Raw genomic sequence first — 27,753 nt, forward strand, 5'->3', positions numbered from 1 at the left:
ATGGAGTGTTTACAGAAATAAAAGATAAAATAAAAAAATAAACATGTAGCAAAAAGCTGTTGGACTGAACAAGTCAATATGTGGGGGGGGGGGAGTGTCTAAAAATAAAAAATACAGTTATTGAATTAAAAAGCTCAATTGACAGTTAAATACCAGATTAGATGCAGTTGAAGAGAGAATTAGTGAACTGAGATCTATATCCAGGAATGAATCCATAAAGAAAAAAAAAGGTAAGAAATTGGGAAAAATAAAGAGAGGTTAAGAGACCTGTAGGATAGGATGAGAAGGTCTAACATAGGTCTTAATGAAGTTATAAAAAAAGAAAAGAGAAGCAGAGGCAATGATTAAGAGATAATAGGTATAAATTTTTCAAAATTGGTAAGAAACATGGATCCACAGATCCAGGAAGCCCAACCACACCCAAGCCTAGACTGAATAAATAAAAATACATTCATGCTTAGATTGCACAGGCCAAAGACAGAGGGAAAATCATGACAGAAATCAGAGAGCAGAAAAACTGCTCGCTTACAAAGAATGAAAGAAAATTTCAACAGCAACAGTGGAAGGCAGAATCACATGGCAAATACCTTCAATGTGTTGAGAGAAAATAACTGTTAACCTAGAATTTTCTACTCAGGAGAAAAACGTCTTTAAAAAATGGGAGCCAAAAAAATTAAAATTAAAATTAAACAAAAGGGGCTAAATATAGACATTTACATACAAACAAAACCTGAGAAAATTTACCATAAAGAAATCTGCTCTAAGGGAAGGTATTTTAAGGGAAGAAACCCCCAAAGACAGCTGGGATGTAAAAAGGTATGGTGGACAAATAAAAGGGAAAATGTGTAGGTAAACACAAACACTGTCTGATAAAATAACAATAGCGTCCAACTGATGGGTTTAAAAAGACGGAACTGGATCAATCATATTTAATAGTTTAAGGAAGAGATGAATTGGAAGTGTCTGAAAGCCCTTGTGCTATTTGGAAGGGAAGTTAAAATATTATCTAAAGTTAGTCTTTCTTATGTCAAATATGCACAGGAAAATTTCAAGAAGAGAAATCAAGTATCCAAATTCCAAACAGTAGGGAATAAAGTGGAATGAGGAGAGAAAAAGAACAAACCACAGGGGGAAAAAAAAGTCTAAATAAATCAGTAACCACACACTATAATTCTTGGACATAGAGCTAAGCTCAAAAGTGAGTGAGGAAAACTCCCAGGAGCCAAAACCAAAAAGGAAACTTGAAGCACTGAACAGGTGCTGAATGGGATCTAGGCCTTGAAGGCTGGGGTTGGGGACCGGGAGTCTGATACCTGCCCAGGGAGGGAAGGTCATACCACAGGCCTGTGTAAGCAGAAAGCCAAGGCTGAGCAACCAGGAGGAACAGTGCTGTCTCACCCATGAAATGACCTAGAATGGCTCCACTCACGAAACAAAGTGCCAAAAATCCCAACCAGCCAAACAGAAAATACCAGCTTCCAAAGCAATGTGCTAGCAATCAGAGCCATGGGCCCTTCCTGCTCTCTATTACTGAAAAATATTCTCTAGAAACATTCTCTAGAAGTAGTCTCCAGAAGTATTTACATTAAATATCTGAATTGGACAAATATGCCCACTATTACTTCCACTTCCATTGTGCTGGAAGTCCTAGCGAATACAATAAGAAAATGCAAAATTGTATCTGCAGGTGATAATATAGTTTACATGGAAAACTGAAGCAAATCTATAGAAGAATATGAGAATTAATAAGAGAATTCATTGAGGTTGCAAGATACAAGATCAATATACAAAAACATTTAGCTTTCTTTTGTGACAAAAATAAACAATCATAGGGGGAAAAGAAGACACCATTCACAGCAACAGTAAAACAATAAGGTAATATAAATCTAATAAAAGATGTGCCAAGATATTCATGGGGAAAATTTGCTGAAAAATACAAAGGAAGACCTGAGTGAATGAGAGAAAGCATGTTCCTGAATCAAAAGTTACAATCCAAAAGATATTAATTCTCCCCAAATTACATTATAAAATCAATGCAATCTTAATAAAAATTCCCTAAGGGATTTTTTCCAAATAAAACTTGTCAAACTGATCTTGAAATTAATGTGAAATAAAATAAAGATCCCAGCATGACAAAGATAACTCTGCAAAGTATAAATGATTTTAGTAGCAAAATTCTGCTAAAAAAACAAACAAACCGAAATGTCTATTAGTAAGGAAATGGGTAAATAAATTGTGATATATATATGTAATGGAATAAAATGTAGCATTTAAAATCAATGAATAAAATTCCACATATATTATTACGAACAGATCTCAAAATCAAAATGTTGAATGAGAAAAATATCTTCCGGGACCACTATGTCCATTTAAAAACTGCCAACAAAACAATAATATTTTTTAAGAATACATAGATGGGCAATAAAAAATGTAAAAATTAAGGTTCTTTCCTTTGGTGAGTGTAGGGAAAACTTGGGGCAAGTAACAGAGGGGACTTTAACTTTGTCCCTGAAACATTCTTTTCTTTCATATAAAAAAATCTGAACCCAAAATGACAAAGTGTTTCCAATTGTTCATTCTGAGTGGTCGATATAAGCATTTGTTATATTATTTTCTGTACTTTCCTATATTTTTAAAACTTAAAAAGAGCAAAGGAAAAGGAAGAAAGGGTACAGAGAACCCAAAGGACCTTGAAATAACGAGGATCCAGAGCAGCTCCTGGGGAGAGTGGTGGTCAGGTCTCCCTTCTCTGAGTTGCAGGGAAAATAATTGACCCTCGATTTTCATGGACTGTGCATCTCTCCAAAGTCAGCAGCTCTCATAGGTTCCTATGAAGTGTGTGAAGAGAAGCAAGCCCATGATCTAGCCCATGACCTTGCCCTCGACCTTGCCCGCGACCTTACCGTGCCTAGCTCCGATTCCAAGCTGCAGTTTCTAATTTGTGGGAACACCTCACTGTATTTGCTTGGGTAGGTTGATGCGAGGTGGCCCTTCACCTCCTCCAGGTTGCTGGCTGTCAAAGAGCCTTCTTCAAGGTCAAAATAATTGGTCAGCAACAGAATCACCCTGTAGAGCAGACCATCAGATTGACCTTCACTGATAAGATAGGCCGCTGTCCCCAAAACCTCTCAGAAGCTTGGGCGCAAGGGCTGCTTTCCTGTCAGCCTCTTTTGATGAGGTGAGAAGAGCGAATCTGTTGATTGGTGACCCTTTTTTTAAAGGACAGGGTAATTTTGAATGGCTTTGAAGAAGCCTTAGATGTGGACCGTGATGACAATAGGGATCAAACCTCCACAGCGAGGCTATTTTAACCTCTGGACCAGCGTAGTCCATGAGAACTTTCTGTGATGGTGGAAATGTTCTATATCTGTGCTGTCCAATTTGGTACCCACTAGCCACATGTGGCAAATGAGCACTTGAATGTAGCTAGTGCAACTGAGAAACGGATTTAAACTAATTTTTTAAAAAATGTAAATCTAGGTCGGCTGGTTAGCTTAGCCGGTTAGAACAGTGTTGTAACACACAGGTCGAGGGTTCAGGCTGCAAAAAAAAAAAGAAGTAAATCTATTTAAATACAAAATATTTAGATGTAAATGAAGTTATTTAAATGTAAGTTACTTTATATTTAAATTTGTAACTAGCCACTTGTGGCTAGTGACTAGCACACCTTCTGAATATGTTCTTGTATTTTGGGTAAGGGGCTACAGAAAGTAAACTCAGTAATCGCTATGCCTCAGCTAGATAGAGCTCGGTTACTTTCGAGGTAGGGGAGATGGGGCAGAAGAAACTAAAATTTGTTTGTTGAATGCCCTGTTATCTAAGTGCTTTGAACACCTTAAACCAACCTCAGCCTATGGGGCAGACATGACTTGCCACTGGTGGGGGCGGAGACCAAATTTGAATCCTAGAAGAGGACTCCAAACTGGTGCTCTCTACCCCGCCCTTGACTTCTTGGCATCCGCCTCTTCCCGGCTGCCCCTTTCGCTCAGAGCTCCGGGGACTCACCTCCCGGACTCAGTGGGACAGCCCAGGCTTACTTGTTCAAGCAGTCTTCGTAGTTGAAGGTGGCCTTGAAGCCGTAGATGGAGAAGGTCACGATGCTGGCAAATATGGAGGTGCTGCTGTTGATGAGGGCCACGATGATGGCATGCTTCTGGCAGTTGCTGGAGAGCTCATTGTAGCTGGCGAAGGCAATCAGGCTGCCGAACCCCAGGCCAAGTGAGAAGAAGATCTGGGTGGCTGCGTTGATCCAGGCCCTGGGGTCGGCCAGCTGCTTGACCTGGAAGGCCAGCAGGGACAGGGCTGATGAACCCTGGGCCAGCACCCCAAATTCTCAGACCCACAAAGGGAAGGAGGCCGAGAGAGGGGAAGGAACTTGCCTAAAGTACACAGCCAGCTAGGGGCAGGCTGGAGCCCAGCTCTCCTGGCTCCTAGCCTGCACCCTGCCCATTCCCCAGCAGATGAAACACATGGCATTCCTCATGTCAAATCCTCCACAGCACTTTACCCACAGGAGGTGTGCTATTGAACACTGTAGAGTAAAATAATTCAAAACATGTCAGTCCTCTGATTCACAAGCCAGGCACTGCACAGGCCTGGGCATTCAGAGATGGAAGTGATGTGACCTGGCCAGGCGGCAGAGGTCTAGGTCTGCAATGAATCCCAGCACTGATGTCAGGGAGCCTTTGGAATGTGGGGGGCATTTTTGTGGATGCTATAGTCACTTTGTTCCTGGGACTAGATGTGCTGAATGGAGAATCTGTCCCACTCCAAAGGATGGCACCAACCCCCCAACCCAATGAGCACTGCCTGTGGGTGCCTGGAGAGGGGATGGATTGGGAAGGGATCATGAAAAACCCCGTAGGGACAGGGGTGTGTGGCAACATGTGAGCAGCCAAGGGAAATGACTGGAGCCACGCTTGTGCTGAACATTGCAGTGAACAGTGTGGAAGGGGATGGGGGAGCTTGGGCAGGAAGCCAGAAGGGAGCTGGGCAGCTGTCAGTCAGGGGGCAGTGAGCACAGGGACAAGGGGCTGGAAGAAAGATATAATTAACAGGGCCTGGGACTAGCTGGCTGAGGAGGGGATCCAGGCCGACAGGTGATCCACAGCCCTCATCACAGTCTCGTGGGCTCAGCCAGCCTCCCTGGTACAGCTTTCACCCACCCTCCATCTTCGCATTTGTACCCACCCCAGAAGGTGGCAGGATGAGTGGGAGGCGCCCTCGGGCCCCCTTTCCTCCAGCCTGTACCTTGGGAGTGAACATGTACATCAGGCCGTTGGTGGCTCCATGGAGCGTGAGGCCCCTGACCAGGTAGATGATGAGCACACAGTAGGGCAGCAACGCGGTGAAGTACACCACCTGTGGGCCAGAGGGCACAGTCAGTTCCCGGAGGGGGCCCCGCAAGGCCGCGCCACACTGGGGTGTCTGGGCTGTGTTCTCCAGCTGCTGACAGCTACAGGAGGCATTGATATTCCTGTAGACAGGGTTTGAGTTTGGGCTGGAGAAGAGGGTGGTGGGCTGCGGCTGCCCATGTCCAGAACCACCAGGAAAGCTATTACTCAGGAGGGGAAAGAAATGGGTGCCGAGGCTCTGCCCTCCACCCTCCCTTCAAACCTACCACATTCCGGAAGGGACAGGAGGCTTCCCAAAGACATATACCCATCACATTAGCATTTTGAAATTGCTAGATCAGGAAATCAGCTTGAAAAGAAAATATGGGCAATCCAGTTCTGAGCCCGAAGAAAACGGTAGCCCGCAGAGCATGTGTGAGTCTCTACCTGGTCAAATTCAGCTCTGAGCTTCCTAGTGGCCTAAGCAAAGCGGGAAGCACAATCACTTACGTGTTTTATATTGTCTCTAAAAGAGAAAAAAAAAAAAAAAATCAGGGCCTTGGGGAGGAACAGGCTTCCCCCAGGACTGGGGCCTGAGAGAAGATTGGCCATGAATGCTCAAAGGAAAAGTAGTGAGCTGTAGCGCAGGGGACAATGTCCCCATAATAAACACAATAGGAAATTCAATGAATCTGATTTTGATGGCAACCTCATAAAAGGGCTTTACAATAACACATAAATGGAATTTCTTGTCAACCAAATCTTCTATCGACATGAATCATAAGTTTAATGTTTTATCTTCAGTTTTCATGGTAGCTTTGGCAGTAGCCTCTCATACTCTGGGTAACTGTAACTTTTACAAAGCCTTTTACAAAGTAGAGACTTCAAGTGCATGCAGGCCCACCCAGGACTGGATTTTTTTTCGGTAAGTAAATACCTACATGCCAGAGCCTCATTTGGAAAGCAAATAAATATGTTGCAAATTGTTTTTTGTGTTTACTGCAAAGTTTGAGTCCTCCTGTGAGAAATACAGCTGGTGACCCTTGTCCAGATGGGTTTGAATTGCATTTGGCTTTCCATTCCCACTGAGGCATGGCACCATTTTCCTGTAAATTTCCAAGGCCACCAGGGTGTCACTCTGTGCCCTCTCACCCTGGGGATGGCAGGCAGAATGTGGGGTGTGTTTCTTATCACTGCTTCTTAGCTGAGGTTGTTGTAACTTGAGAAGAGTCATAAATCCAGCCACGATCTTACACAAGGTGGAGATGGATAAGTGGAAAGACAGGGCAACTGGCCAGTGATCTGAAGGAACTCAAGGGATAATGGGAAGAGGGGGAACCAATGTCCATAACAGTTAGAGGACACTTAGGGCATGCCCCTGGAATTTTCCTCCATCCCCCCAGGTGAGCAAACGTCCTGGAAGCTCTCTGGAGTCCCAACCAACATGGTTCACTTCTCTCCTATCAAGTGGCAGAATTGCTGGACACGTGATCCAGCCTAACGTACTGGGAGAAACCAAGGAAACCATTTCTGACCAATCTACAAAAATTCTGGAAGGAAGAAAAGGAGATTCCAACACAGGAGGCCAGGAAATAGTATATAGTCTTTAATAAAATTAATAAAAAAAAATTAATCTCCTAAAAACAGAGCTTTTGGGACACTTCTATCATGAGGAGGGGTGTGGCTTAAGCAGAGGAAATAGAGGGTAAGAATAAATAAGTTTTCATGGCATGCCATGCATCATTTAACACATTTAGAAGTGATCTGGAAAGGGATGATGCCGTTAAATCTCCAAGTCTGCAGATGTTGCCCTCAGACCTTTTGAGTCACACTCATAATAATCTGGCAAAGATAAATTACAGAAGCATTTTTTTTATGAGCGTGAGAGCATCAGCCAAGCTGTACAATGGGACTGAGTGACTTGCAGCAGGTACAAGCTCTCCCAAGGAAAGAGCACCTGAGTCCCTCAGCTCAGCCAGCGGACAGGGTTCTTTAAAGGCTAAGATGCTGGCCATCACAGGGGCTTGGAAACCAAACTAAAATGTCTTGCCAGGCATGATACCGGGGTTGTCACACGGTACCTGGATTCCATGGGTAGTCCTGGTCCAATGCCTCAAGGTAAACACGGTGGGGCTGGGGGAGGCGACTCAGGGAGTCAAGAGGTGAGGACAGGTGGGCTCTTAGGATTTTCAGCAGGGAAAAGCTGGAACTGGTTAAATCACAAGAGGTATGGAGAGAACAAACAGGAGGTGGCTCACCAAACCGAGACTCTGGGAAGTCCTTGGGTAAAGCTGGGCTCTGTCCTGACTGTGCTCTCGCTAGCTGTGCCCTTGGGCAGGTCACTTGACCTCTCTAAGCTTCAGGGATCATGAAGTCTACCGTGAAGTGCTGTCGCAAGAATGAGACAACATGGGTGCCCAACCCACGGTGAAGCTACTATGAGGAGTGACTGGGTATGAGGCGGGGCATGCTCGAGACAGGTGGCAGGTGAGGCAAACACACAGAGCTCCCCTGGCCGCCCGCCTGCCCGCCAGCACCAGGCCCTCTGTGTCCTGCTGTCCCACCTTGCCAGTAGACTCAGTGCCCCGCAGGATGCACAGATACACCACGAGCCAGGCCAGGATGAGGCACAGTGCCAGCTCCCACTGCACACCCCCGTTCTCCTGGATGGACGGCGAGATGTTGAGGGTCTTCCTGTACCAGAAGTACTGCGTCGAGGAAGCCTTCTCACACTCCTCGTCGTAGCCTGTGTGGTTACCATTCAGGGGGCAGACGGACCATGGCAGTGGATCCTATGGGGTCGGAACCAGCATTACACAGAGAGGTAAAGGTGGAGACCAAAGGTGGAGGTGGTGGAAGGTGGCCCTGATAGGAGAGAAGGGGACTGGTCCCGAGAGGGCAGGCCATGGAACTCCTGAGGGCAAACAGGGAATTGGAGAGGAGCACAGGGGCACAGGGGAGACATGGTGGGGGTTGGAGGAGGGGCTGTCATCTCAGTGCAATTCTACATGTCTTCCTCAAGGACTACTGAACTCTGTTGTGGTTCTGAGAGACTGAACGTCAAATGGACAATGGCCAGACCGGCTATGACAATCGAACTCTGACCCACAACCCCTACAGCAACCAGCCCAGGAGCTCAAACCACAGCCTCTGCAGCACTGGCCCAGAATGGTCAGGTCTTGGTCAATGACTGATAGATTCACTATATTGCCAACTCAGGACCAACCAAAGAAAGTTAAATATTCTCCCCTAACCAATCACATAGGATGTCACGTTTCTGCTTAGCCTGCCCACAGCTTCCCCATGCTGACACCCTCCCAGCAGGGCTCACCTGAAGCCTTCTCTCTCTTTCCCACTCCCCCGCCTGCCTTGGAATCTCTGCCAAACTCAAGTGATGTTGCTGATTCCTTTGCTACATCAAGCTCTGAATAAATAGCCTCTGCTTGATCTCATTTGGGTGGGCTTTGTTGATTTCCACAAGTCCCTAGCAAGTCCTGGGATGAACAGGACTCAGGTTCTGCCCTCACTAACTGGTGGTGGAGACACATTTCCAAGAATGGATCCTGGGTTCAGAAGCTCAGGTGAGACCCCCACAACAACCTCGCCCTTCCGAACCAAAGAGAACATGGTACTGGTGACTTCCTTTGAGCTTGAGTCAAGCTATACCTGCAGCAGTTAGACTCCAGGACTTTGTAGGTGGAGCCAGTAAGACCCTCTTCTGTTTAAATTAGTTTCAACTGGGTTCTCTGCCACTTATGAACAAAGGAGCCTAAATGGTGCATGTACAAGGACCATGACCAGGGTCAAGTGCTAAACAGAGGTACTGAGCTGGGAGGAAGGGGAGGAAAAATTAATTTCGACTTAGGGGTAGGATATGCCAACACTACTCTGCCAAGACCAGCCCCATGTTGGTCAGTTTGGCATGTATCTGAGTTCTATGTGCTCAGATTTCATTAGACAAAAAGGCCGCACTAACAAAAACAAGTTTGACCCCTTCCCCCATTAGGCAGGCAGCTGGAGCCTCCAATATTTCATAGGAAACAGAACCGAGGCCCAGTGGCATTACTTGATGTCATGGCTACTCTAGCAGTGAGTAGCTGGAGCCCAGGTCTACATGCCGAGACAGTGTGTGGGACCCGTGCACGGCACCCTGGCTCCAGAGCCACCCTTGCTTGCTGGAATGAGGGAGCTGGTTTCTAGCTTTGACCCGGATATTTCCAAAGATGGCCACCAACAATCCGCCCCCCCCGGCCCCGTGTGACATGCAGTTTCTCCCATCCGGAGGTGGCGCCTCCTGCCCCGCCCTGTGAAGCCGGACTGGCCTGCAACTTGCTGTGACCAGAAGAAAGCGGCAAGGAGGTGCTGTGTGTCTTCTGGCCTAGGCCTCCCGAGCCCTTGTAGCTGTCCTTTCCACCCTCCTGGAAAGCAGCTGACATGTGCAGATATTTGAGCTAGACTCCTCAATGGTGAGGCCACACAGAGGGAACTGATGTGCCCAGTGATGGTCAGCACTAAGTTCCAGTCTGGTGAGACGGGCCCTTGTGGACCTGGAGCCTAGTCAAGCGCCTCAGCTGACATCCCCTTGGGCCATTTGCACAGCCCATGTGAGACTAACCTGGGTCCATTCACTGGGCTATCTGCTGGTGCCAGCCCAGCCCAGCCCAGCCCGGCTCCCAACCTTGGCTACAGGACTATCATTGTGGTGAGGGTAGGGGATGCCCAGGCCGCATCCCTAGTGACTGTGATTTCACATGTTTGGGGTGGGGGCTGGGCATCAGATGTTTTAAAGCTCCCCGCAGTGTGCAGGCAGGACAAAGGAGCTTTAGAGTCTATAAGAGCTTGCTAAAGGAACAAATTCCCAGTCCGTCCTCCCTCACCCTGCTCTGAATCAGCAGGTGAGGACAAGGATCTCTGTATCTGCATTTGTAACAGCTCAGGTGCTCCTGCTGGGAAGGGCCCCAGCTGGAGGCTGAAAAACCAGACCTGGAGTAGGATGAACAGGAGCACAGACTCTGAAGCCAGGAGCCGGTGTCCCATCCCACCAGCTACAAGCTACTTGACTCCCCTCTACCTCAGGTACTCAGTACACACAGCCTCATGGAATGGTTGCGATAATTACATGAGTGAATCCTTCTAAAGTGCTGGGACTATGCCTGGTCCAGAGCAAGTAGAAGCGAATGTCTGCTGTTGCTATTATCATCATTATTGTGTGGCTACGGAGGAGCGCTCCAAAGCAGAGGGATTGAGAGAAGTCCATGGACCTGTACAGGACAGGATGAATGAACATTGGAGTAATTTTCAGTAAACACTGGCCTCCACACTTCTGAGGATTAGAAAAAGGTGCACCTTTCTTGAGATACTTTATTTTCACCTTTGGAAGATGGTCAAATTATTATGATTTTGTTAGAACAAGACTTGTTGGTTCTACCTTTGGAAACTTGTCTTAATAAGCAGACAAACCTATAATGCCTAGCAAACCTTTAGTTGGGGGCTGCCATTGTGCAGTGCACAACCTGCCTAACCAGACATGGCAGGCCTGCACCGAAGAGGGGAAACAGTCCCCAGGCTTTAGAGGAGCTGTCCAGTTTCCACCCAGAAGACCGGGGAGAGGCAGAGTTATGGCCAGTCTTCATGGAACTCTAGGTTGAGCAAGGGAGAGGATGAAGGACTGCATCTAAGTTCAGGGCAGAGAGTTCTTCCTGTCAGGGATGTGTGCAACAGGGCAGCCTGGATGGGGCTTGTTGGGAAGCCAGAGTGGGGTATGGACGTAGCACATTGCTAATGTAGATGCCAAGTCAACATTATTGGAGTCATTCACCAAGTGTTCCTTAGGGCCACAGAGATTCGAGGTTATGCCCAGGTACTCCAGAGGCCCACAAATTGGGGTCAGTCAGTCTATGGCCAGCCCTGCCTCGCTTTAGGACCTCAGGGACAGGTGTGTCCCATGCAGGCCTGGCTTGGTGGCAAAGGGTAGGGCATTGGCCTCGTTATCCCGTCTCCTCCTCCTCTTTTCCTGTCTGGGAAGAGGCCAAGATGGTGGCTCCTGGAAGGCAAATGGGGACAGTGGGGAGTGGGGTCCCTGAGAGCAAAAGGACAGGAGCTGACAAAAAGAAATGAACATGGGCAGTGGAGAGGAAAGTTCCTTTCGCCATGGACACGAAGGCCGGCTCTTGGTGTGAGATGGGGCTCTCTCTTCCCTGCAATTTCCAGCCCCTTCCACATTTTCTACAATGAATGTCAACTATAGTTATAATCAGAAAAATACTGTTTCAAATGTTTCTCTTTAGCAATAACCTTACTGTGTTACAGAGTGACAACAGTCCTTCTACAACAACTTTGGGGTCTACAGGAAAAAGAAAAGGCTACGCTTGAAGTCAGAAACCTGGAAGGACAAGTGACCATGGCAGGAAGGGGAGGAGGGGACGGGGGTGGCCGAGGAAAGGCCGCTGCTGTCTTGCTGCGTTGGTGCAATCTTTCCCATCAGTCCTCTCTACAGATTTTCTCCTGGGCCCACTATGCAGTGGTACTTAATGTTTTGGGGGTCATATCCTTCGAGAGAATCCAATGAACACCGTGGACGTGCTTGCCAGAAACGTGCTCACACACGCACGTGCACACAGACCCTCAATACGCCTGCACAACCTGGCTTACAGTGTAAGGGTCTGTGGATCCCAGGTTCAGAAGTCCTCTGCTCAGTCTGGGGCATGCTGCTTCCCTCCAGCCCTTTGCACCACTTGCTGGCTCCCCCTGAAATTGTCACCCTTTCCCCCAGGTGGGTGGCCCTGCCTTCCTCTCCCTTTCTCCTGCTCCTATTCTGGCGCAGGCTCCGACTCACCTGGAAGGACTGAAAGAGGTACCAGAAGGCCCAGGTGTTGATGACGTTGTAGTACACGGTGAGGAAGAAGGAGACCACCATGCTGGCCACGCCTGCGAGGGACAGAGGGCAGTGCTGAGGACGGCCCCTCCCCACTGCACCTGGACCAGGCAGCGGTGGCCCCATCCAGTGCGGCCCAGGACATGCCTGCAGGGACTGCCCAGGGACAGCAAAACCTCCCCTCACTGGGCTTTTGTGAGTGTTAAATGTGACCAGGCACCTTGAGCTCTTCCTAAGGGTTGTTTCTTTCCCCCCACCTCTCTCCTCATCTTCTGGGACATGAGGCCGATGACATTTTTCTGAGATCTAAGTGCCAGGTACTGTGCTAAGAACTTTCTGTGCCTTTGGTCCTCACAACAGTATTATCCCCATTTCACAGAGGAGAAAATAGAGCCATGGGGCTTGCCCAAGACTGCCCAGCTGGTAAGTGTCAGAACTAGGATTCCAACCGCACATGGCAAGCACTTGGTCTCTGCCGCACTCCAACCTTGTGCCGGATATGACAGGAGTGAGGTTGAGACACCTGGTCCACTCCCTGCCCTGTGGTGACAGGGAGCAAGGGTGTGAGCAGAGGTGTGGGGAGTAGAGGGCATGGGGCTGCCCCTGATCTGGGCAGGTGGGTGAGGGGTCCAGGGCGGGCCTGGGAGCAGAGAGGGCTGGCCGCCAGTGGGGCTCTGGAGCTGGCCCACACTGCCCTCAAGAGTCCACCTCTTCCCAGTCCCACATGCTGAGACGTCCTGTTAGTAGTTTGAAATTAACCATAGTGTGGGATATTTAGAGCGCAGGTGTTAGCAAATGCTACAACCCAGGGCTTCCCCTACCCCCACCCCACTCTGAGAGACTGGAGTAAACATTTACCAGCACCCCCTGGTTGGCACGAACATCTGGTATCTTTGTTACACAGCAAATGCTGCCTCTGAGAAGCCCTCTGTGATTGCTTACTCAGGCAGATTGTAAAAACCACATACTTCCCTGTTAACAATTAACCAATTAATAGCTATTCAAGATGAGGATGCAGTTTGGGTTTGGAGATGATTTGTGAGGCCCTGGGACCCATTTCTTCTGCATGTGAGACTAGGTCATGTTCAAGCTTACACCCTCCTTGCTCTGCTTTCCTGTCCGCCTTCCTTTTGGGGGCGGTAGGGGTGAGCAGAACAGGCCACAGCCACTGCTGGTCAGTGTTCTTGGGAGGGCAGGTGAGCAATGTCCAGGAGGTGCTCAGGGACCCCAGCTCGAGGTAACACAGGAGAGGCACGATATGAAGCAGCGCCTCCTGCTGTCCACATGAGCCTCCGCTTCTGCACACTGGAGGGATTCATGGCACCCGCCGCCTCTCAGTGGTGCGGCGAAGATGAAATGAGCTCATGCACATATGGCGCATAGGCTAGCAGCCCCCACATAGCAGATGCTTACCAAAAGAGAGCCGTGAGTGAGCAGGGAGCAGTTACATGAATTCCCAGAAGGGCTGTTATCTAGGACTTTGAGTACAGCTCCCACATCAGGCAGCTATTTCTCTCACTCACATGACCACGCTGAGGCCCAGGAGAGAAGCAATGCGGTATCCATCCCCCAGGGTGTGCAGCCTCCAGATCTCACTGCCTGCGGGTAAGAAACCCAGCCCCTCCCAACCATGCTCCATGGCTCCCCCTCCTGGGCCATCCATCTGCCCCAGTCAAGGGCTCTCTCTTGGGCCTTACGCTTCCCCGAGACCCAGCAGCTTTGTTGATGGTTCCCACCCTGACCCCTATGCTGCCCAGGATCAGAATGGGGTCTGTGGGCAGGACAGACCTGGAGAGGGCCCCACGTACCGACACCACTGAGGTAAGGGCTGACAGTCCTCCAGGCGCCGATGCTGCCCTGCCGCATACGCTGCCCCACTGCCAGTTCCAGGTACAGGAGCGGCATTCCCTCCACGAAGAGCATGATGAGGTAGGGGACCAGGAAACTACCTGTGGGTGTCCAGAGCTGAGAGCAGGGCCATCAGCAATGGCCCACCCAACCTCTGTGCACACGACCATCCACCACTCCTCCTGTCTTCCCACTTAGCCTCCGTCTTCTGCCTGCACATCTCTCACCTTTCCATGCACCCACCTGTCACTCCTCTCATCCATTTGTCTACCATCCATCCATCCATCCATCCTTCCTCCCATCCATCCATCCTTCTATCCGTTTATCTTTCTACTCAACCATATGTCTGTCTGTCTGTCCATCCATCCCTGGATGACATGCAGCCACATCAGTTGTTGAAATCTTTATATGCTCCCACCCCGGGAGGTAAACTGCTAATGTCCCAAGCTTCTTGAATGCCTTCCTCAATGCCTCCACTGCCCCAGGCCCTCTGTCAGAACCTCCATTCCATCTTCTATTTCAGCAACTAATTAATGGTTGATCAGAGCCAGAACCACTGAGTTGTTAAGTACGTTGGAACTTAACTCACCCCTGAATCCATCCCTCAGCTGTTCCCCTCTAGGCACCTTCTTTGGTCTTTACGCATACCCCTGATGATGCCCCAGAGGAGGCAGTGTATGAAACAGCCATTTACCAAGCACTTACTCTGGGCCAGGCCCTGAGCTGGCTGTGGGATGGGAGAGTAGCAACCCTGCCCCTGCCTTTGAGGGGTCACCTGTGCAGAGGAATTTCAGCTGCCCCATAATTGTCTAGGGCCACACAGTGTCAGGGGCTTGGTGTGGGGAGGCAAGAAGGTCCCCAATAGACAGAGCTCCAGGCCATCCCCTTTCACAGAGCATCTCTATGTGTATCTGTTTATATAGGAGCCTGCAGGCAGAAATTTCACTTTTAAAAAGGGTCCTGTGACTAATAAAAATTTCAAACCCACTGATTCCCAAGGAACCATCTGCAGACAAGTGCCCTTGGTGATGGTAGGGAGGCAGGGAGTGTGACTAGAGCTACAGAAGCCCTCCCCACTGCCAGACACACAGACAGAGGTGGGCAGCCTATGGCAGGGCCACCTGCCCCACTACATCTGCCCCACAGACGGCTGACCCCCTGCTTCTCCTACTGGTCACACCCCCCGCAGCAGCCCCTCAGCCATCCCTCCCTCAGCTCGTGGCTCCTTGGCAGTGGACTTGAAAAAGGTCCAGTGGGAGAGGAGGGCAGGACTTCTGATTAAAATAAAACCCAGATACTACAGCTGTAGGGATTAAGGGCTGGTTACAGAGAGAACTGGTTCTCAGGTGTTAAGGTAAACAACAAACTATACATGATTAAATAATATTTAAGATTTACTAAAATGCCTTTGTTGTAATACATGCTGTCCTATAGCCCACTTTTTTCCCCCAATGCTATGTCACAAGCGCTCTCCCAATCACACATGACCTTTGCATCACCCCTTCAATAGCTGCATAACAATCCATTCTGAAAGTGAGCCCAGAAGGCATTTAATTGATCGCTGGATGCTCAGGTTGTTTCCAGTTTTATGCCATCGCAAACAAAGCTGTGGGACAAAGCCTGGCCCACTTGCTTGGTTATTTCCTCAGGAAACAAATCCCAGAAGTAGAATGGCTGGGAGAAAGACCAAGCGGAGCCTCTGTGGCCACAGCACAGAGAGAAAGGCAGGAGCCCTGTGCACAGAGAGTCCCATGTCACCTGGCTTGGCATGCTCAGCCTTGTCCTTCTGCTCATGTCGGGGCCTAGAACTGACCCTGCCCTCTCATATCTGGACTCTGCTGTGAAGATTCCTCTGCACCACGCTCCCCTCCTGCCCTGCAGAAACCTGTTTCAGCACTTTGCCAGATTCCCCTCAATATCAAAGGAGTCTCAGAGGCCATCAGTGGCTCCCACCCATGACATACCTGATAATAAAGGTCGTGTTCACACAACCTGCCCGGGGAGCAACATCCAAACCTTCATTGGTTATAAGATAATCTCATTTTCATCCAAGATGTTAAACAGTAACCACACAAGGCCTGGCAAGGTCCACAGACAGCTTGTCTCTTTGACAAGGCCTGCCTGCCTGCCCAGTGCCCGTGGGTAGGGTGGAAACCTAGGCCTGGTGCCAAGATGGGGATATGGGGCCCTTCAGTGCTGCCCATCAACAATGTCTGTCACTCTTTCCCCAACCATTCAAATAAACACACAATCCAGGGGAATTTGCTCTGCAATCATTTTTTCAACAAATGATACTAGATCAATTGAACATCCATATGCAGAAAAAATGAACTTCAACCCATACCTCACATTTTATACCAAAAAAAAAAAAATCTCAAAATGGACCATAGACCTATATGTACAACCAAAAGTTACAAAACTTACAGAGGAAAACATAAGAGAAAATCTCTATGGTCTTGGGTTAGGTAAAGATTTCTTAGATACAACACCAAAAGCTTATGTGTAGGAAAAAATATTGATAAATTGGACTTCATTAAAAACTTATGCTCTGTGAAAGCCACTGTTAAGAGAATAAAAAGACAAACTACAGACTGGGAGAAAATATTTGCAAATCACATATCTGAGAAAGACAGTATCAAGAATACATAATTCTCAAAACAATAACATGAAAACAAAGAACACATTCAAAAAATGTACAAAAAATTTGAACAAACATTTCACAAAAGAATATATATGAATGACAAATTAGCCCATGAAAAGATGTTCAACATCAGTGTTCATCAGGAAAATGCAAATTCAGACCTCAATGAGATGCCAGCACACACCTATTAGAATGGCTGAAATGAAAAATACTGGCAATACCAAGGGCTGGGGAGGATCTGGAAAAAATCCCATATGTTGTTGGGGAGACTTAAAATGGTGCAGCTGCTTTGGAAAGCAGTTTTACAATTTCTTATAAAGTTAAGCATACACTTAATGTATGACCCAGCAATTATATTCCCAGGTACAGTTGAAATAAACTTATGTTTATATATAAATAAAAAAACTTTCACATAGAAACCTATTCATAAATGTTTATAGCAGCTCTATCCATAGTTGCCAAAAAGTGGAAACAACCTAATTGTCCTTCACTGGGTGAATGAATAACCGGACCCTGCCACACAATGGAATACTATTCAGCCAATAAAAAGGAGCAAACTACTGATACTCTCAACATGTGGATAAATCTCAAAATCATTATGCTAAGTGAAAGATGATGGATTCAAAAGGCTACACACTGTATGATTCCATTCATATGACATTCTGGAAAGGCAAAACTTATAGTAATAGAAAACAGATCTGTGGTGGCTGGGGGCAGGGCAGTCGGGAGGGATTGACTACAAAGGGCAAGATTGTTGCAGTAATGATACAACTGCATGCATGTGTCAAAACTCACACAACTGTATACCAAAAAAAGTTAATTTTTCTGCATGCCAATATATCTCAATAAAAGAAAAAATTTGTTTTGCAATCAGTTTGAAAACAGGTCTACTAACCAACCCTCTTCCAACTGGACTGCTCCCCATGCTTGTCTGCGGTAAAAATTCTGGTGCTGGCTCTGTGCAAAGAGACCCTGGCGTCAGAGAGAGGTAGACAGGCCCGCAAAGGGGTGCATTTGTTCCTGTGAATCCTGATGGGGCACATGTGGTACATTACATCGGCCACACATTCTTCACTGCTCCTCCCACGAAGAGGTGGCATCTATTTCCCACCCTGTGAATGTGGGCTGGTCTTGGGACTTGCTTTCTCCAATAGAATGTGGCAAAAAGTATGCCACGTGGTGCCCAGGGCCCAGGCCTCAGGGTGCCCTGCAGCTTCACCTTCGTCCTCCTGTAGCGTGGCCCTGAGACTGCTGTGTGCACATCCGGTCCGAGCTCCAGAGGAGGGGGCATGTGGAGGACGGCCTGGGCCCGGCCAACTCTGCCAACTGCCAGGAGTGTGAGGGACCTTCAGTCACGTGAGCAAGACCAGAGGCAGCAGAGGAATTGCAACCCACAGAACTGTGAGAAATCATTACTGCTGTTTGAAGCTTTAAGCCACTACTTTTTCTTTGTACCTCTCAATACTCCAGTATGTATTTCCAGAAAACAAGGGCATGAAATTAGCAAAATCAGGAAATTAACACTGATAAAGTACTATTATTTTACCTGTGGACTTTTTGAATTTTTACCAATTGTCCCACTGATGTCCTTTTTCCGGTTTAGGATCGAGCTGACAATCACACATGACCTCTAGTTGTCATGTTTCTTTAGTCTCCTTTATTCTGATACAGCTCCTTAGACTTTTTTTGTCTTTAATGACCTTGATACTTTGGAAGAGTACCAGCCAATGATTTCATGGAATGTCCCTCAGTTTGAGTTTTGGCAGAAACACTAAAGTGATTTTGTGCCCTTGTCCAGAGGCACAAGATGTCAGTTTGTCCCATTCTTGGCGATGTTAACTTTGCTCCCTTGGTTAAGGTGGTGTCTATAAGTTTCTCTGCTAAAAGTTAGTATTTCCCCTTTGAAATGAAGGAGTGTCTTGTAGGAGATATTTTGAGACTAGGTAACTATCCTATTTCTCAATACTTTTGCCCACTAGTTTTAGCATCCATTGATTATTCTTGCCTGAAACAATTATTACCACGTTGGTTGCCAAATGGCAATTTTCTAATTCCATCATTCCTTCTAAATTCTGAAGTTTTCCAGAGGATCGTCATGCAGAAGCAGATAACTGAGGCACACATTGAGGCCTGTGTTAATATTCCCGCTGTGGGTAAGTCTGCATTACCCTGGGTCAGTGGGATGCTGCAGTCACAGAATCGCTGGGAAGATGCAAAGCCAGCCCTCGGCCTGGTTAATTCTAACCCATCACCACCTCCCAGCATCCCGTCATATCTCCACAGCACTCTCCTCCATGCTGGTCTTGCGTTCACCCTACAGTTGCTCCCCGCGGTTTATCCTCAGACCATGTCATGCTCTGCCTCCCCCACCCCTCACCCTCCCACCTGGGCAGACCCTCTGGCTTTTCCCTACACCTGGAATCAAATCCACATGTCCCCCGGCCTCTGGGGTCGTGGGGAACAGGCTCCTGCCCTCCTCTCAAAGCTGCTCGCCCCACGCTGCAGTCGCACTGCCCTTCCCACACTAGTCCCATCTCAGCACCTTCTCCTGCACTGTCCCCTTTGCCCAGCATGCTTTCTCCCTTCTTTCAGTTTTCTGCCCAAACATGGCTTCCTGGGAGTAGCCTTCCCTGTTTGCCCTCACTAAAAGAGCCCTGGACCCCTCTAACACCTTAGCTGCTGGACTTGCCTTCAGAGCAGTTAGTTACCTGTGGAACAGTGCTAGAATTTGGTTTGTTTACCTGGTGCCTGTTTCTCCACCAGCATGAAGCTCTTGCTCCCTGCTCTGCTCAGGGCAGCACTGGGCAGGGAGCTGGAGCTCCCTTGTTCTGCCTGGCTCAGAGATGATCTTTAGCTCCCAGCAAAGAGCCCGGCAGAGTAGGTGTCCAATAAATGTTTTTGGAATGACTGACTGATGGTAAATGATTCTACAGTGATGGTTCTTCTGGGGTAAACAGGTCATGAGGTTATTACCAGGGAGAGATGATGGAAAGGTCTGGTAAATTTCGTCATGTTGCTAAAAACAGTGGGTTTTTTAAAAAAAATTCACGTAAAACTACTTACAATTCTGACTTTACTTTGTGTCTGTATTAGGTAAGATGTACATTGGGCAAGTCTGCATGGTCCGACACCTCCCTCAGAAAGGAGGAGCAATCAGAGAAAAGTATTTGGACCTATGAATGTACACTGTAGATCAAAGTAAAAGGACCACTTTAAGGCATCAGAGCAAATGTCTTCCTCTGAAATAGATTTTCTCTGAGAAACAGAAGAACGTTGTTCAAAATTTCCAGAACAGTCTAAGAGTCAAGAGAACACTGTGTTTAAGGAATAGCATCAGACAATGATAAAGACGACCAACTAAGAAGAAAAAATATGACGGTTGAATTTAAAGCCCAGTGGAGGCAATAATACAGTGAAAATCACAATGTTAAGAAATTATTCCACAGCCCAGAGGAAAAGGATAAAGAGATGAAAATGATAAGAGAAGAGACACAGACAGAAAGCTCAGCATTTACTCCATCCCTAGAACCGAGGGGCTGAGAACACTGCAGACACGACAGCTGGAACATGCTCAGTAACGCTTCTACAAGGCATCTTCCTGGCGCGCGTGTTGAAAGGGCTCACTACTGCTAGCTAAAATTCAGGAAAACATATGTCATACCTAGACATATAGCCAGCGAATTTTTTCGAAGTTATAAGATTCATAGAATACCGTATCAACTTATATAATATTTTAGGTATCCAGGATACCTAGGAACTAATAAAAAATCAAATTGGCTGCAGAGTTCTCCTTACAGAAAGGAAAATCTGAAAACAATACAAAAGCATCTGTAGAATATTGAATAAAAAAGATTGTAGACCCTTTATGTGGCTACAAAGGAAAGATATTCTCAGACATGCTCAGAAAATGAACTACCTATTTACTATTCCTTGCTGATGAAAAAATTACTCGCTGAGGAACTGCAGCCAAACAGTGTTGGATCAAAATAAAGAATTCAAATGTGGAGTTGTGTTATAAAAGAACTAACTCGTGGCAAACAGAAGTAAAACAGAATTAAGTCTAAAAATAACGCTGTTCATATCATTGTAAAATAATACAAATGAAAAATATAATTCTTGAATGAGAAGAAAAATAATATGTATAGTAAAATAGTCATCATCATGTGTCCCAAATCCCAGATTATATCACCAATAATTGTTAAGTAGAATGGGTGTGAGCAAAGAACCAAGATGATAAGTGAGCTAAATTTTTCAACTTTCATAGGATGAAATCAACAGGGAACATTTTGTTCTTGACACTGATAAAGACAATGTGTACTTTTTCCCAAAACTTTAACTACTAGTAGAATAAAAGTAGGACTTATAACTTCTAAATCACTCATGTTGTACATTTCTGTATTTTCCAGAATTTCTACCATGAACACTTCCTTCTCTTCACTCATCCCCTTCCATCTTGGCTTTCTCCCCAAAGTTTCCCATTTGGAGTCAAACCCAGTCAAACCCAGTTTGTTTCCACTTGGAAACAAACAAAGACATAGGTGAGAAAAATTAAAGTCATCCTTATGCTTCCTAACCCCCCTTGGTCTAAAGTGTCTAAAATTCCTCTGCTGCCTGTTCCCTCCTCTCTTTGTCCACCCCCTCTGGAGCATCAATGATTCACCAGCCACACATCCCCTCCGTGGCCTCCAGCCTGGCAATCTCTGCAAACCCCTGCTTAAGATCCTGGTTTTGCCATCAGAGTCAAGTTCCATCTTCTTAGCCTGTTACTCAAGACCCTGCAGACACACTGACTCCTTCCTCACCTCCAGCTTCCCCTCCTGCCAGTGCTCTGCAAACTGCCTCCTGCTCCCCGCCCCACCCCGCTGCCATATATCACAGCCTCATAGTTTCTGGCCGTTCCCCTCAAGTGCACACTCTTCCGTGCTTTCTGCATGCACAGTTTCTTCCACCTGGAATGTTTTACCCCTAACTCTACCTGAGGAGCTTTGATTCATCTGTCAAGGCCTAGATTAAATGTTGCCATTGCCAGAAGGCTTTCTGGAATGCTTTCTGGATTCTCTAGGGCAGTCAGTCCTTCTTTTCGAATTATTTGAATAAAGCCTCTGAATGGCCCTTTGTTAAAGCCTTTCCTGCTCTGTGTCTAAGGAACGTCTCGTATTTGCACCCCTGCCCCCCTTAAGGGTAATCGCCATCTCTCTAAACTCCCCTTCAGTTTAGTCCCTAGTTTGTAGCAGATACTCAGTGAATATTTATTGAATGACTTAATTAAATGACTATAAGGTTTATGTTATTTATTGTTTAACTGTTCTTTGCTCCTTCCTATTTATGAGAAGATATAAGATAGTGGCTCTCAACCCAGGCTTCACAGTAGAAGCACCTGAGGAACTTTAAAACTCCCGATGCTCAGGCTACACCCAAGACCAACCCAATCAGGCTTTCTGCGGGTGGGACACAGGCACCAGTATTTTTTAAAGCTCCTGGGTGATTCTGACATGCAGAAGAGCAGAGGCTTCTCCACCAGCAGGTGGGTACTGCATTCTGACTGGTCGATGGGTCACTTATCCTCCCCACTGAGTGGGGGGTGAGATGTGTCAGACCCAGCAGTGCATGCATAGGAGGGATGGCTTTATCCTAGGGGCCCAAGAAGGGTTGCATGGAAGAGGTCGCCTTTAATTTAGGGAGGAGGAATTTTCCTGGGGAGGATGAGGAGCATTGAGTATGCCAGGCAGGGCGAGGACACTAGCCTCTGGGAAGAGCAGAGGCTAGTAGGAGGACATTGGAGACACACAAGCCCTTGGCCAGGCCCCCCTCCAATGTTGAGGTGAAGCCATGGCTGAGCGTCACATCTGAGCCATGGGTGGCGGTGCCCCTGAGCTATGACAATTCTGACTCAGGAGTCCTGGGAAAAGACCTGGACATCTGAGGCAGCCTCTCCTGAGAAAGCCCTGACTTGGTCACAGAAGTGAATTGAGCCCCATCTACTCCTCCAGAAGCCACCTTGCCTTCTCCGAACTTGTTTCTCATCCTTAAACGGGGTGACAGGACTGACCCACGAGCATTGTGAAAATTAAATTGAATGCCTGCAGAAAGCGCTCCAACTGTGTTCATGCTGGGAGCCCACTAGAGTGGTTGTTACCAGGATTGATCTGGAAATGCTGGGGTGAGAAGCAGATATGGCCTCTCAAGGGTGATATTTCCTGACTGCTGGGGCCAGCATCTTGAGCTCACTTTGGAAATTACGTGTGTTTGATACTTTACAACCTCTGAAATTCAGGTTGTGTCCCACCCAGGAGTACTGTAGAAACAGCATGAACCTGAATGCATGCACACTTGCACACGTGCACACACGTATACACACAAGCAAACTTTACAAGTGAATGACATACTGCTGTCTACCCGTTCATCCAGGGACTGACCTGATGTGGATCAGCTGGGTGCTGGCCTGCAGAGCTGTGGCCACCAAGAAACCTGCTTCAATGGTGTGGTAGGCTGGCTCAGACCAGCTCACAATAGCCAACTGTCCCCACTTCTGGGACAACACATTGGCAGTCTGAAACTGACCAGGGTGGAAGTATTCACACCATGGTAATCAGTAAATGCTATGAATTAGGTCCTGCTCCCTGCTGCAAAAGCCACTGTCGTGCCCCCAACAGCTAGTGGCCTTGGGGCACACAAGCAATCCTGACGCTTTCTCTAAAGTGTGGTCCTTGGACCAGCAGTAGCAGCCTGGCTCAGTAGCTTGTTAGAAACACAGAATCCTGCTCTCCCCTGCAGGCCTCTGGATCAGACTCTCTGGGAGCGGGATCCAGCGATCTATAGTTTCTCAAGAGCCTTAGGTTTGAGATGCAACCCTCTAAGCAATTTGGGGTTAGCAGAGTAAAAGGGGCTGGAAGAGCTGGCCCCTGTCAAAGAGGAGGGCTTTGGGGGAAGTGGAAAAATCCAGTCTGAGAGTGTCATTGTCCCACAGCATAGTCAGGTACCCTCTGATTTCCCCCTTTATTGTTCAAATATCATATAGAGAAGATTTAAGAAAAACAAAATCCATATTTCCACCAGCCACACAACTGTTCTCATTTCTCCATGTTTCTTCCATGCATACATTTATATAACATAAATTGCAGGTGTATCTGTTTTTTTACATGTTAGTACGCACATCCCTAATTTCCTCCTGGCAACCACTGCCTTAAACTTTGACATGGTTGCCCCAGACCTGACTTTTTCAAAAAGAGTTTTTATAAAGCGCCTTCTGCTGCCTTTTATTTTTTTTTCTAGTACAGGCGGCTGGTGCTGCTGAACAGAAGAGGTTGGAAACTGGAATGTAATCTCCAGAATTAACATTCCTCGTGCTGGGCCTGGCCCGGAGAGCAGGAAGGAGACAAGCCTCCCAAGCCACGGGCAGTCTCATGTGAAGGAGCACAGATCCCCTAATCTGTTTTATTCTGGGAAGTATTTTGGCACAGCTGGGCTCTGTGGTTTATAAACAAGCTCTTTGTTAGCTGGAGGTGTTTACAGCTCTGTTTAGAAGGCAGTTCTGGAAACTTTCATGATGCAGTTGCTTTACCCTTTACCTTTAGGTAAAGGATGGGTTTGTAAATTGCCTGGGTTTGGGGCAACATAAATCACTATTAACAGGTGACTGTGCTGTGCAGCAAAAAGGTTTGGGAAAACCACCAGCATCCCTATCTCAATTACACTGCAGCTTTTCATCACAGACCTTGCTCGTTAACAAATACTTAAGAGGACCCTACTTTGACTTCACCACATCACAGAGATTGGGCTGGTGGGGAGACAGAGAAACTCTAGAACCATGTGTAGTTCTTCTGACCAAGTGCTCATTTGGTCTGTAGTGGGAAGAGTGAGAGACAGCTACCAAGAGACGTAACATTTGGCCTTGCCTTGAGAGAAGAGTGGGAGTTCTCCAGACCCACAACAGCATCCCAGGTGGAGGAAATATCTTCTATAAATATTCGAGGCAGAGACATAGGCATTCATGGACAGAGAGCTGCTCAGAAGAGTTGAGAGGAGGACTGAAGATGAGGTGGAAATAATGGGCAGGTGTTAGTTAAGCGGTCAAGAGCCTGCTGGGCCAGGTAAGTTGTTTGGTCTATATTCTGTAGACACTTGCCTGAGAGGGCGCCACCCACCTGACCTACATTCCCCCCATTCCCAGTCATCCATACATTCATCCCCCTATCCACTAATTCATGCATCTACCAGGCCACCACATCCTCTGCCCAGCATCCATCCATCTACCTGTCCATTCATCCAGACTCAGTATTCTCTGTACCATGCACAATATTTCTTCTTGTTTCTTTTTCCCAGGTCCTGAAGGTCTTGAGGTTTCCCTAGCAACTCCTTGATGTATATTCTACTTCAGAACTACCCAACCCCACCTGCACTCACCTGCAGACTGTTCAGGTGATGGTGTTGTTATAAACAAGGAATTAAATAGTCATGAGATACGGAGGCTTACCTGGCCTAATGGTTGCAAAAAAACCCAGGATGAAAGTATCACGGGTAGGTGTATTAAGCACAGAATGATGTGGAACTCTCATTCTGACAAATAATTCTTTTGAAAGTCAGTTATGAAGCTGTTAGAGCATATGGCAACACATGTCCTCATAATTATGGTGAATTTATGCACTTTAAATTTTAAAAAAAGAATCAGAGAATTAAGAACATGCTACTTTAAAAAAAACAACTCTATGGATTAACCTTTTGTTGAGTTGTTTTTGAGCTAGTGGGGGTGAAGGGATGGGGGAGCAGTGTTTAGGTCTTGGTCTCCTCAAATGGGTTTAATTTTGTAAATTTTTTTTTTTTTTTGTCGTTTTTTCGTGACCGGCACTCAGCCAGTGAGTGCACCGGTCATTCCTATATAGGATCCGAACCCGCGGCGGGAGCGTCGCCGCGCTCCCAGCGCAGCACTTTACCGAGTGCGCCACGGGCTCGGCAAATTTTGTAAATTTTTTGGTCTAACATCTTCAACTGTCCTTTATGGTGAAAAAACCATGCTAATTATAGAAGACACAGACACACACACTACAAGGTAAACAAAAATGACCCAAAGATAACGATCGTTAACGTACTGGTGTATTTTTTCCCTACTCTTTTCTGTGCATATTTTTAAACATAACTGTTTAAAATTTTTCTATTCGTTTTATACAGCTTTGAATCTTGCTTCTCACTCCACTTAATATATGATACGAGAAAACAGTCATCAAACATTTTCGAAAACACCACCTTAATGGCTGTAAAGAGCACTGTGGCACAGGTGCTCCATAATTTATCCAACCAATCCCGTTCAGTTGAGGGCTTAGCAAGTTTCCAGTGTTGTGCTCTTATGCGAAGATGGTGACTGTCCTATTTTCCACCTTCTTTGAGACCTCTGATTTCCTTCAGATAGAATTCTAGAAGTAAAACAACTGAGAAAAACACTTGTTTTTAATGCTGAGACTGAAATCGCTCTCGCCACACTGCCTTCCACAGGGACACCGGCCTTCGGCGAGCTTCTCAGGCACGTCATGGGAGGTTCCCGGCTCTCTGCAACGCTAAGGGAGCGCGCCGTGAGCGCACCGTCGTCTGTCTGGTCCCTGAGCGTGAGTGAGGCTTCAGAAGAAAAAGTTGTAAAACAAAACACAAGAAAAAACAGGCACGGAATGATGTGCCTTTCTTGCCGTCTATGGTTCCAAGCCCAAACTAATCTTTTCTATAAAAAATGTAAAGAAATGGCTCGGGATCCTTTTAACACGAGTTTAAACCATGCTGCCGCAGATTAACGTTTCGGATCTGAAAAGTTGTTTAACAAGTTTCTGTTGAGGAAGACAATTCCCTACTGGCTTCCTAAAACATAACGTCTACTCACTAAAAGTCAGAACACGGCCACGTCTCTCTCCTCCCGAAGGAGGCACACAGCGACCCCCGCGCCTCCTGCCGCTCACAAGCCGGGTGTGGGCGGGGGCTCGGCCGCCCCTGGGTCGGGCTCAGCCGCTGCAGACGGCTCGGCTGGGCGGCGGGATGGGGCCCCGGCTCCGACTCCCGGCTCGAGCTGACTCCTCCCGCCCCGGCGCCCGCACTCACCCCCGCCGTACAGCTGGCACAGGTAGGGGAAGCGCCACACGTTGCCCAGGCCCACGGCGTAGGAGATGCAGGCGAGCAGGAACTGCAGCGGGTTGGACCACTGCGGCCGCTCTTTCTCCATGGCCCCGGACTCGGCGCGCTCGGGCGCCCCGCACGGGTGTGAGGGCGCGCGGCCGCCTGGAGCGCCGTCCCGCTCCGCCTCGGCCGGGGTGGCCCTGCGCCGCCGCGCGCCCGCCTTTTAATTGCTAATCTTATTAACGGCGCGCCCGTCGGAGGGGCGAGGCTGGTAAATGGATGACGGCGAGCCCCACCCCGCTTCGCCGCGGTGGCGGGGACGGCGGCTGAGATTGCGGGGCACAGGATGGCGCCCCACCCCCACCCGACCCTCACCCACCCCCACCCCCACCCCGGGGTCTGCGCGACGGTGGTGCCTGCTGCTGCGGAGCTCCTTAGAGTAGTCACGCTCCTTCAGCCACCTACCCATCGTTTATCGCGTGCCTGCTGTGTGCCCAGCATCGTCTGGGGACACGGCTATGAACACCACCAACATCCCCAACCCTCGTGGAGCTGACATTCTGGTAAAGGGAAACGCTTAAATTGGACTGGGTGAAATGGCCCATTTTCAACTATTTCTGACCTGCAGAAAGGACAATTCCATATGGTTCCATGCAGTCCATGTATAAGGCCGATAGACGCAAGGACAACTAAGGCAAAGTAACCTGGTTAGCAGTTCCGGGAGGTGGTCAGGGAGAGCTTCCCAGAGACCAGAAGAAGTGAGGGACCTCTCTCCTCTCGCTGCGTGGAGGAAAAGCAACCACGCAATCCAGTTTCCCTCCATCTGCTCAGCAGCCCAGTAGTGCGTGTCTGCTGTGCCCGCACGAGAATCAGGTTTTGAACAACTGCTGCTGGAGACTCTACTGTTCAGCCCAGTCTAAGGGCCAGAGATTCTGATTCCTTAGGCCAGGATTGGGTCCTAAGAA

At 47.7% G+C, this 27,753-nt stretch overlaps 1 protein-coding gene across 1 annotated transcript in view; it reads right to left on the reverse strand.

Moving 5' to 3' along the window:
* SLC6A20 (solute carrier family 6 member 20) overlaps positions 1-26,894 on the reverse strand; it is a 33,883-nt gene extending 6,989 nt beyond the window's left edge. The window contains exons 1-7 of the mRNA XM_063113386.1: positions 26,774-26,894; positions 14,016-14,156; positions 12,169-12,260; positions 7,898-8,125; positions 5,251-5,361; positions 4,038-4,312; positions 2,904-3,066 (exon numbers count right to left, since the gene is read on the reverse strand). Coding sequence (XP_062969456.1) covers positions 2,904-3,066; positions 4,038-4,312; positions 5,251-5,361; positions 7,898-8,125; positions 12,169-12,260; positions 14,016-14,156; positions 26,774-26,894 — 1,131 coding nt within the window. The remainder of the gene's footprint in view (positions 1-2,903; positions 3,067-4,037; positions 4,313-5,250; positions 5,362-7,897; positions 8,126-12,168; positions 12,261-14,015; positions 14,157-26,773) is intronic.
* Positions 26,895-27,753: the final 859 nt, after the last annotated feature.

The sequence above is a fragment of the Cynocephalus volans genome, chromosome 11 (assembly GCF_027409185.1).
Source record: "Cynocephalus volans isolate mCynVol1 chromosome 11, mCynVol1.pri, whole genome shotgun sequence".
Taxonomy (NCBI): Eukaryota; Metazoa; Chordata; class Mammalia; order Dermoptera; family Cynocephalidae; genus Cynocephalus; species Cynocephalus volans.